General features: G+C 41.0%; 1 protein-coding gene across 1 annotated transcript in view; it reads right to left on the reverse strand.

Moving 5' to 3' along the window:
* ARHGAP42 (Rho GTPase activating protein 42) overlaps positions 1 to 7,421 on the reverse strand; it is a 143,189-nt gene extending 135,768 nt beyond the window's left edge. Inside the window, exon 1 of the mRNA XM_054269941.1 lies at positions 7,202 to 7,421. Coding sequence (XP_054125916.1) covers positions 7,202 to 7,355 — 154 coding nt within the window. The 5' untranslated portion in view covers positions 7,356 to 7,421. The remainder of the gene's footprint in view (positions 1 to 7,201) is intronic.
* Between the last annotated feature and the right edge of the window lie 4,772 nt (positions 7,422 to 12,193).

The following is a 12,193-nucleotide window of genomic DNA, read 5'->3' on the forward strand; positions in this document are numbered from 1 at the left end:
CTAAAAGAAGACAAGACTTCTTAAGACATACAGCATTTCCATGCTGTTTTGCCATGTCTGATGTTAATCAACACATCAGAGTGCAGTAACATGTTTAAGCTTTTGTATCCTGTGAAATACAAGTTTGCATAATTCAGAAGAGGGAAGTGATTTAAATTGATAACTTCTAACTAATCTGAAAAACTACACTGTAAGGTAGCCTGGAGTTTATAACCTGCTGTGAAATATACCTTTCTAATGAAAGCTATTTGCACTTCACAGGGTGCCAATGGGAGGTTACATTACTGCCCAACAGTACTTCAATTCCATATTAATATGGAAGAAGGTCAAGTTATTTTTCTTCAGTTTAAATATATATTTCATTGCTACTGCCTGTAAGATCCTGAGACTTTTTCACCTTTAATCATACACTTGAGGAATCCATAGCACCACATGGTCAAAAGACCATAAGCATTGATTTGATTTAATGATTGATGTTCTCACAGAATATGGAAAGATAAAACTTATGAAAACTATTATACTAGCTTTGTTTTCCCTACTTTTAGAGCTCTTGAAAACTTAAAAGTCAATTTAAAAAGGCATAAAAAAGAGCTACTAAAATGACCAAGAAACCAGAGAACCTCTTAGAAGAGAGGATGTGAACAGACTGTTCAGTCCAGCAAAAGGATGTGATTATTCACCAAGCAAATCCAAGTAAACAACAATGCTGACTGAAAGGAAAGTTAGCATAAACAAGTTTGAAATTCCCGATTAAATTTATTTTTAATGAGTTATCCAACTCTCAAAGTAACAAGGTTCTAGAACAGCCTTCTAGCAGAAATAGAATAAATTAAATAAATAGCAGAATAAAAATTGTTTTTAAAATGGAGCTTGACAAGTAGGGATTACATTATGTAATACTAGCAGGAGACTGGATGTAATAAAGTAAATCCATGGTACCAAATTTCTCTATATGCCAGATTTATTTATAATTACAGTTTTGAGAAAAGGAAAAATAGAAAAGGCAAAGATATAGCACTGGCTTACTTGTTCAGTAGGAAGAAGGACTGTATTGTCCTCTGTATTTTTTTTTTGAGAGGATGAATATGAAGTTATTTACTATTACAGGAAACTGCAAATTGCTGTAGCACTTCTGCCCACAAAAACCCAAGAGATCTGGACAAGTTCAGTGACCACAGCATCATATTTTCCATTGTAGTAAAGACAATATTCCTGAAGCAGTTGGTCTCTTATTAATAGAATTCATTTATCTTATTCATAGCAAATGAAGCACACAGTAGACAACGAGCCAACTGGCCCATTCAGAAACAGATTAAATTTGACCTTTTAAAGAAATCAGTTTAAAAATCCTAATGTAAAAAAAAAAAATCCACAATATTTTTTCAAGCAGAGATATTTCATATGGCACTTGAAACTCGAAACTGCTCCTTTGGTAGCCTGACATAATCCAATTACCAAGTTTCTCTAAAGAATACCAGTTTCAATATTAAGGCTTAAGAACACCCATGTTGAGTCATTCAAGGTCTTTGTTAATACAGTAATCATTACTGACAGTATGGAAATTCACTTGCAGGTACTACTGGTTCCAAATTAAACATCATGTGATGGCCAGAAAATAATGCTCTGTAACAGTCTGCTACATCCTGATATTTGTTTTCTTCACATATATTTGGCTAAAGATAATATGATACAGACTGCAGCTGCTTTAAGCACTAGAGGAAGCAATTAAGATCCAACCAGCTTACTGTTGGTATCTCTGCACAAAAGCAGAAGACTGTTAGAAATGTTTTTTACAGTTACATCCATAATCCATAGATATTGCAGACACCATCTGAGGTTGCACAGGACCCTGCAAATGCCTATCAGAAGTAAGAGGACAGCAATGGAACAGATAACTTCAAAAACAAAACCTAATGGCAATGAGTAAGTTTCAATTTCCTTTTAGTGGGATAAAAGAAGATGTAGTTTGTCCCTGTAAATACCAGCTGTAGGACAGGGCTGAAGTAGGCATGATGACCACGTGCACTCCATGAAGCTGCTGCTGACTGCCATGAATGCTTACTTACTAAGTGTGACTCTGGGAATATCCCAGAACAACACAGATCACATGGTTCAGTTTATTTAGCATCATATCTTTATGTACAGTCATACTAAGAGGGATTTTTTTTTTTAATTGGGAATAATGTACTTAGGGACTAAGAAATATAAGCTATAGCTACGTAAATAAAGGAGAGTGACTGCTATCAAACTTCAGCAGTCAGTATTCAATGAACTCGGTCTTGCTTCACTTAGAATCTGGAAAAGACATTGCAAAGACAAAATCTTATGCAAATACGTGAGGCAAAGATACCTGGGAAAATGCATCTCTCTGGAAAGATACAAAGGCTTTGTTTTTTTTCATTAAAAAAATGAATCCCCAAAGAGGTAAAAAGATCATAAATTCTTATGCTGTAATTTTGTCCTTTTTTTTTTCCAGGGAGCTAATCCCCAAAATTTCCCTGTGTATAAACAGGTTCATTACTGTATTTTTATTATTAGGTTTAATAGAGAAGTGAATCATCCCTGAAAACCCTGAAATATGCCAAACAACTTAAGAGGCTTTTTATGTGTGAAATTTTAATAAAACCCTGGTAAATAACATCCCCTTGCGCCCTTGCAAAAGGCAGTATTTCCATCTTGTGTCTGTTTCTCCTTGTGTCAAGTAATAAAATAAAACTAATGACTGCTACTAAATTACAAAATCCTAAAGACATCTGCTAAATCTGATTTATATTACGTGTATATATAACACCACATCTCTGCATTACTATTTGCATCATTCTAAGACACTTGAAAAAGTATAGTATCACTTAAAACAGTTGTAAATACACTGAACTTTCAACCACTTAACCCAAAACTTAGGCAGCTCTCATCTTCGAATATGTGAATTTGACAAGACTTAAGATAGAGAGGGCCTCAAAAATCAGAGGGAGAAACAGAAGGCTTCTGCACACACTGACCTGTAAGATCACCTGTACAAGATGAATGTCACTTTTCTGGATTGTTGAATACAATATTCATTAATGTTGGCAAGTCAGTAGGCCTATTATGGAAATTAAAAGTATACAAGTAATTCTATAATGGAATTTCCTATATAATCTATAGGACAACACCCTAGACTAGGTTGCTTTTTCAGAAGATAACTACAAAGAAATTACAAAGTACATGACTGGAATAAGTACAGGGGAAAACAGACTTGATGTTTTAATTGAAAACAACCTAGAAAGAACACGAAGGAACAATATCAGTTCTGCCCTAAGAGTCATTCTACAGCTGGACCTCACAACGTGAATCATTTAGGCATATGTACTTTCAACATGCACCTGAAAGATCTACTAAATTAGGTAGCTGAAGAAATTATGAACTCAACAGTTACCTAATAATCAAGAAGGTCAGTTGGAACAGGAAACCATTTGTTCTATAAAGTTTTTTACCCTCTTAATTCCTAAGTTAACAACAAAACCCCTCTTCTGGGTGCACTAAAAGACTATATACTTCTACTTAAATGTGCCTATACACAGGGCTAAAGCTCTGTCAAAAGATGAATTTTTAATATAATAGGCATTACATCTTACATGCATAAACTAAATCTTTCAAGAGATAGTAATGCATTGAGTAGCTCAGCTGATTTGAAAAAGGAAGTGTAGTCCATCGGTGTAAATCCTAATTGTAGGGCACGGCTGAAGCAGGCACAGTGGCCATGCAGATGGGATGCTAGCACCTAGCTAAACTGAAACATATCATCTGTGTTGTCCTGGGCTACTCACAGAACCCTGCTTATTTAGAAAGACAATGAAACAGTGCAAAAAATGCTAGGAAAAAGCTGCTGGGGATTTTATATCAATTCTAGCTTTATCAGTTCCCACTGTATTCACAGTAGTCAACTGCTGCTTCATGGAACACAGTACTACAGCTCTGCATGTCACCTTGGAAAGCAGCACTCTCCAGAGTTATTGTAGCAAAACCACATTACAATAAAGTCTGACTCATTTTGGGACCACTCCAAATAAAATGCAAAATATTTGCATACTACTTTGAGCATATTTGTTCTATCTTCAATTTCTGTGGAATCTGCCAGGTATTTATAAACATTGCATTGTTACAGTAACTTGAATACTTGAGTGTGAAAATATTAAAATTTTGTAACATTTGTAATGCAGAAGTTTGATTTTTCCTGAAAAAACATGGACATGCTGTCATTTCACATAATAAAACTTACATTTAGCAACCTTTAGAATAACATTGTGTTTTCTAACTGTATTAAGTCAGTTTCACTGTCTCTTCTCTAAGCATGGTCAGGGTGACATGTTCCAAAACTCATTTCCATTTAAGCTCTGCAGCACAGTCCATTTTTTTTTTTTTACCCCATCTGAACTGATCCTACAAAATGATGTGTAAATAAAAATCCTAGATCACCTAGAGATAAAACTCGGTAAATAATGCCTGTTTTGTTTCTGGGCTTTAAAGTTATTAAATATTCAAAAATCAAATAATGGATTTATCACTGAACTCAACTACTTCACAATTTGATTTTCGAACACATTTTAAGAAATTTGAAAAAAATAAAAGGCTTGTGTAAGTATTTTACACTTCACTGATTTTAAAGGTGAGTAATTTGCTTAAACAAGTCAAATTTCTGTGCTCTAGAAAGATACAATAGTGCTACTTGCTATAACAGGTACACTGTCCTTGCAGCATCTACAACAGAGTCTTTAGAGCATAAGTCTAGGATTTCTAAATTGTTGAGAAAAAATCCAAACATTTTCTCAGCAGTCCTAACACAGGAATTAAGGCAATATTCTATAGAAGAATGACAGAGTCATGAAATCAAGGGATTTGAAATGAACAAGAGGACAAAGATTTCTTACTATACCAAAACAAACTTTATTTTTCTAAGGCTAAAAGACACAACATTCTGGATCAGTATATAGCATACAGTAAGCATTGTGTCAAATAGAATAACATTTGAACTAAAAGGTTTGAAAAATCATGAGAACTTACAAATTAAGAAGTCATTACTTGAGATAGAATATTGTTCTAAATCCTGCAAGGACTCATAAGTGTTCTCCCCAAAACTAATGGGATTACTCACTTCGGAATCAGGGTTCAAATTACTTCTCAAATATAATATTTGTTCTACTGCAATCTGTGTTTGACAATCATAAACTGGCTAGTGGTGGAGGGGACCTTAAAGATCACCAAGTTCCAAACCTCCTCCCATGGGCAGGGACATCTCCCACTAGACCAGGTTGCTCAACCAAGGCCCACCCAACCTGGCCTTGAACTTTTCCACAAAGGGGACATCCACAGTTTCTCTGGGCAACCTGTTACAGAGTTCCACTGGCCTCACAATGAAGAATTTCTCCCTAATATCCAATCTAAACCTACCCACTGCATTACCCCTTGGCCTATTCACTGCATATCCTTGTAAAAGTGCCTCTCCAGCTCTTGTACGTCTCTCTTTAGTTACTGGAGAGCTGAAGGAAGGTTTTCCCAGAGCCTTCTCTTCTCCAGGCTGAACAGCCTCAACCTTCAGACAGCCTAAGAAGAAAGTTGTGTTTGTTCATATTTGATCTGGACCCAAAAGCAGTCAGCTGTCAGTGCTAGTCGAGGTCAAAAAAGTACTCATGTGGTATCCTAATCTGTCATTACTATTTTTTGGACCAGGTTTGTAATAGTAACAAGCCCATTAAAACAAGCTCAGATTTTTTGTTATGTGGAGAAAGCTTTTTAGCAACAAGAAAGGCTTAAAGTACAAATAAACTCTTTTGCCTGTAAAGAAAAGTGTACCAATAAGTTTTCAGAGATATACATAGACTGATACACACACACACACACACACTTATTTCTGTGTAATTGGTCATCTCACATCCTGTGGGCATGGGTTCAGGAATCTATTCAATTTTATACAAATTCACATAAGATGTTAGACTTTTACCCAGCTACTCAATAAAACTTAGAGGTGTCCAGAAATACATGCATTTATGTGAAAAAAACTCTCAAAAAGGCAATAGCTGTTTTATGTAAACGCAATGCTTTATGTAAACTGTAAATATACAGTTGATGCATGAACAAGTACAATTCAACCCTGCTGCTGAGCAAACAAAATTCTCACAATTTTTACCTGCAAGGTAAGGACACAAACTTTGGCTTTAGAGTGCGGGTCAGAAACAGTTCTTAAGAGCTACAGAGCTCAGAGCAACACCTGTTCCCCGTCCACGTAACAAGCAGTACTGCTACATCTAACTCGACAAAACTGACATACTGTGACAATGTGGCAGATATTTTTAAGGATTAAAGCGATTCTTTCTTTTGACTATCTCACGTTGTAGAAAGAGACACTGTAAATTACTTCTCTGCTCTCCGTGAAGGAAAACTTTGGGCAACAGGTGAGACATCCAAAGTGACTTAAAGGCAAGAAGTAGGTGGCAAGGTTTACAGGACGGGAGGACAAACCGATTCTAGTGGCGCTCCTGGGCGATTCCCAGCTTTCACTTTATGATCTTCAGAGCATGACTGCTGTTTTCATGCCCCAGAAAGCTGTCACCGCTCAACGCACAGACCTTTAAAAGCACTACCCTGCTCGTGTTTATCTCTGCTCTCAGAACTTTAAAAATACATAAAAGTTCATCTGGGGGGGAAGATATAAACTCTCCCTATATCTCCACTTCATTATGTCACTTTGCCCACTTATTACGAACATCTTCCTTATCTGAAGACACGCCACTAGCAGCCAGCGTGCCAAAAAGAGACCCCACCGCAACACTCCACGCCTGGTCCGTGGCTTACAGCGATCTACACGGCGGCTTTCCGCCCCAGCCCCGACCCCGGGCTCTGCCCGCACCCCCAGGCGGGACCACCTGGCCGGCCCGCGCCCCGGCGGCGCCCACGCTCTGCCCGCGGCCCCGGCGGGGAGGGCGCGGCCGGGCCCCCGGGCCGGGGCAGGGCCCCGCCGCCCCCGCTCCCCCGGGACACCCACCCGGCCCCGCCGCGGGCGAGGCGAGGCAGGCGGCGGGGAGCGGGGAAGGGAGGGAGCGGGGCAGAGAAAGTTGAGGAGGCGCCTTTCGGCGGCTGCCGGCAGGGGAGCCCGCGCCCGGCGCCCATTCAAACAAAAGAAGCCCCTTCTCCTGCCAGCCACCGCCGGTCCCACCGCCCGACTCACTTCGCAGGGCCCCGATGAGGAGGCTTCCGTCCTTAATCAGCTCCTTGATGAACTTGTTCGTCCTCTCCAGCTCGATCTCGTGACACTTGAGGCGCTCCCTGAAATCCGGGCTGTCCAAGTAGGAGTCGCTGAACTCCAGCGTGGGCAGCCCCATGGCAGCGGTGGCGGCCGCAGCCCCCCGGCCGGCGGCGGAGGGAGGGAGGAACGGAGGGAGGGCCGCGCCGAGAGACGGCGCCGAGGGCAGAGGGGAAAGCGGGGGAGCGGCGAGACGAGGCGCGGCTGCCGCCTCCCCGGAGAAGCTCCCGACCCGCCGCACCGGCCCGCTGGCAGCGGAGGCGGCGCGCTCCGGCCGCTGTCACCCAGCTACATCGCTGTCCGCGGGACACCGCGGGCTCCCAGCGCCGCCGCCGCTCCGCCGCTTCCGGCAGCGCTCGCTCTTCCTCCCTGCTCGGCGCTAACTCCAGTGCGAACCTCCCCCGGCCCGGCCGAGGAATTCCTCCTCCTCCCGGCGCGGCATGCTCACACGCCGGGGACGCGGCCCGGCAGTGCCCGCCCCTCGCTCGCCGCCCCTCCGCGCTCTGCCCTCCAGCGGCCGCTACGGCCCGGGGCGAGGCGCAGGGTCTGCGCGGCTCGGCGGGCTCCGGCGCTCCTCGTCGCCTCCTTCACCAGGGGCTTTGGGACGGCCAGAGCAAAGTCGGGAGGGAGGGTCCCGCACCGGGGCACGGAGCACTGGGGCATTGCAAAGGGTGCGGGTGGAGGAGGCCGGTTTGTGTGGGGTGAAGCGGGGGAGCAGCCGCGCTGCTGGGGCAGGAGCGATGCCGGCCCGGGGGCTCCTGCCTGCGCTGGAGCAGCCGCGGCAGCCGGGGCCGGAGGCAGCCAGCCCCAGCGGGCCTGCTCTGGCCGGGGATCCCGCTGGCACCCTGGCCCGCCTGCCCCGTGTGCGCCTCCGGCCTGTGGCGGAGCCGCGCCTCAGGGACGGGCAGGCGCAAGGGTGGGAACATCCCTGTTCTGCCATAGCACTTGGTTGCTATGAAGGGGATGCAGCTGAGCCAGATCCATCCTAAAGATGAGCATCAAGCCTGGTTTCTGTAGAAAAGTTGGTTTTTACAAGTATGTGAGTAGGCTTTTCACAGTAAACAGAAACACTTTGATTGATTCTTGTATGTTTGTTTATCTGGAGCGGTTTATCCAGACATACCGTATCAGTATGTATGTATACAAATATACACACTGGATTTACGGAGCGCTTTCTGTAAACACACTTCAAGTCGGCAGCAACTCAATTGGAAACAACCATCAAGGCATGGCCATGAAAGTAATTGTTCTTCAAGACAGCCCACCACTTGCCAAAAATGGCTTTCAAGAAGACAGCCAAAAACACACTCCTACCAAATAATTGTCACTGTGTCTACACAGTTGAATATGGAAGTGCAGGAAGGTTCAATGCTCCTACATGCTGTAATTCCTTGATAGAATTTGTGTTTTCCACGCTTCTTAACTGTTCGTCAAAACATACCTCTTTATATTCACAATACATTTTTGTGAGTGTCAAAAATGAAGAAGAGAGGCTGCCATTTCAGCTAATACAGCCTGCCAAATTTCTTCAAGTGAAAAAATAATAATTCTCATTTTTCACAAGGCTGAGACTTCCTCAGGACAGTATCAGAGTTAGATGTCAGTGTTGATACTAATAGACCCATTGAAGTCTCTTAATTCAGAGTGATCACAGAACTCTGCTCATTAACATGATCCCTATTTTTCTAAAAATAGAAGGAATTAGACTGAAAAGGGCTGCTTATTTCCATGCTTTTGCAGGCAGTAGCATGTAATTTCACTTGTAAACTAACAAATTTTATTTAGAATCCGATTGAACTACTGGAAGGATGTTCCAAGGGGATCTTTTTTCTACTACTGAAAACCAAATTTTCAGTCAACATATGGTCTACAGGATCATTTTAGGCACAGTTGTTCTCTTCAATGACATCTGGAACTGAAAACATTCTTTGTCTTCTATCATGTTTATTCTTTGATGTAGTTTTAGAATACAATAATGTCATCTCTTAACTCTTCCATACAATACCTGAAATAAAGCCTTCTGTCATATAATAAAATATTAATTTCCTTCTTTATTCTTGTTCTTGTCTAGGTGTCTAAGTTTGATTTGATCTTACTTCATCATAGTTCTGAAATTATATGCAAGACCTTGTTCAGTCACATTAATGACTATGTTACTGAACTAAACACCTTTGATGAAGATTGCATTTGTCTATTTCACAGCAAAATTACTACTGTGCTTCTCTAAGGCTCTTAGATCTTCTGTTTCCTGTTTTCATATAGCAGATTCCAAAGTGAAAACAGACATTTGTTAGTCCCAAAACCATGTACTAAGCATTTTAGTTCGAAGTAGTTATACTAGTAATCAGGGTGACTGGTTTTTTACTATATAGTGTTCTCATCTTAAGAAGTTCCATAAGCACATTGCTGCTTTTGGTATCAAGATCATGAGTGGAAATATTAATGAGATCAATATTAATAGCATAGCACCTCCAAGTAATTTACCATTATCCAATTTAACTAGTTCCATGTTTCTCAGAATAATCCATATCTTTCTCAGCCAAACTGAGAATTTCTCAGCATACAGTGTATCAAAGTTCATATAAAAATCTACTAGTTCACATGTACTACTGTTCCCTTTTCTCAGCAAAAGCCTTTCTTTTTAAGAAAGTAGATTTGTTAAGAATTGTCCTTGCTTCATAAGGCAATATGTGGCCGAGCGAACACCCAATCCTGCATTATCTTCCACCAGCAGAGAAAAGTCTTACAGTTAACCTGTGAGCTTAATAAGCATTTATGGCTGCATCTGGAGGAGGATCTGGTAAATGAGGGCTCTGGCACACTTGCAGAGTTCAACTAACAAAAAAAGTCTTGATGGAAAGATAAGTCCTAGGGTGTGTTTTGTGTTGGAGTTAGGTGGGACCTTGGAGTTTGCTGCTTTCTAAAGAAAACAAGGTATTTGAAGATGTACTTGGGAAATGTAGAGGCCCAAACTTTATAGTGAGCAGGATAGAACTGTGTTTGGTTTGGTTTCTTTTTTTTTTCTTTCCCTTAGAAAATTCTTCCACAGCGCCCTGGTAGAAAGAGTAGGTTTGCTAACTTGAAAAGATGGGAAAAACTGGAGAGAAGCCTAAACTTTCAAAACCAGCGTATTTCTTGTAAACTAATAGTATGCTAGAAGAGAGTGAACCATATTGAAATACAGTTTAGACACCTAAATAGTAGAAGCACCAGTCCTTCAAATAGAAGGCTCTAGTAAATGAGTTAGCCTGGTGTAATTACTAGCTGTGAAAAGACTAATTGAAAATGGGACCCCTTTGTTTTCTGAGCCCCAGGGAGCTTTGCCCTGTTTTATCAACCTCTGTGTTTGTTAATCTAAATTTATTCTGATATCTTACATGATTATGAGGTCAGATCAATTACTGTGGATTTCTCCTTCATCTTAAATGTAAACATTGAACTGTAATTTCCAGACAGTGGCCCTAGTCTGACTCGAGAGGATACCTCAGTCCTATTTCTAGGCAGCTTAGGAAGAGGAAAGGAGAGGTGTGTCTCAGTATTGTCTACAGCACCACTTATTCCCTACTCATAGTGTGAGGAGAGGGCTGCACATGCAATCCCCAACATTTGTGGCTGTGTCCTCCTCTGTTAGATGCTATTAATCTTGGCAGTTAATGCAGAGAAGGACTGTGAGGGTTCTCTTATCTACTGGGGAATATTTTAGGTTAGAGACTCTGCCAACTTCCTTGTTATTTTTTCTGCCTCAATGTACACAATTATGGGAAAATTACTTATAGAGCTGTGTGGCATTGCTCTGTCTTCTGAAAATTGCTGTTTTCCCTTGAGAGACTGTGGGTTTATAGGCAGAAAAATACAAGGACGCTGATGCTTGTAAGTCCTCTTGAACTGCTCGAGTGTACAAGATTAACTCTGTACATAACTAGCATAGAAAATATTAATAGAATAGAAAACCCCACTCAAGCAGTTTTTTACAGATATTTAAATTTGTTTTAGCTCTCTAAAGAGCTTGTTTTACTTAGGTTTCCCATAGGTTTCTTCTTGAGAATTGCCAAGGTTCCCAGGAACTTGCTAGGATAAATTCTATTAAAAGTTTTCAGTTTCACCTTATTAGTTTAAGATACTACATGCTAAGCTTATATTGGTGAACAGTGTTAAATTTAAAAAAAATAAATGAAAATTCATGAGGAAAGTAGGTCTAAGTTTTTTATTTCCTTGCATATATAAACTGAAAGTAATACTACTCTGTCTGGAATAGAGCCTCATGTTGGTAACTGCTAAATGACAAAGCTGCCAATGTGTTCTGTTTGTTTTGTTGGTTTGGATATTTTCACAGCAAGTTAACATTGTCAGAGGAGGAGAGTAGCTAGACGAAGTCATAGTTTGGAAACCACGCCTTGTAATTTAGTATGTACAGACCATATTATCTTGAAATATTGGTTTCTGTGCACAAAGGTCAACTCACATGTGCATTCCTATCAGTGTTTCAGGTTGTCATTAATGATTACAGATTGGTAAACTTTCTCAAAAAAAAAGTAGTGTTTTTAATACTTGAGCTAGCTCAAAGTGGTTTGGAGAAGCTTCAAACAGTGAAGTTCAAAGCTGGAATTAAAAATCATGTTTAGTAACTCTTATGCTGTGTTTGCTTAAGCCTCCTGGGTAGTTCTGGGTTGAATCTGAATATTCCCTAACTGTGTTCTGTGGTTCAGAAGACTGTGGTTCTGCCTTCTGGTATGTTCAAAATAGCATTTATTTCAAGAAGTAGGTGCCTGACACCACTTGAGTTACAAGCACTTGAAACAAGCAGCTCCCAGCTTCCAGATGGGATGGATACAGCATCCGTGACTGAGCAGATGAAGGCTAGTCAGCATTCTATGGGAAATAGTAGGTGTGGCAGCTTAAAAATCACAGCAAGTTAAT

This window comes from Melozone crissalis, unplaced genomic scaffold (assembly GCF_028551555.1).
Source record: "Melozone crissalis strain CALT ecotype California unplaced genomic scaffold, PUWL_Pcris_2 ptg000008l_1, whole genome shotgun sequence".
Lineage (NCBI taxonomy): Eukaryota > Metazoa > Chordata > Aves > Passeriformes > Passerellidae > Melozone > Melozone crissalis.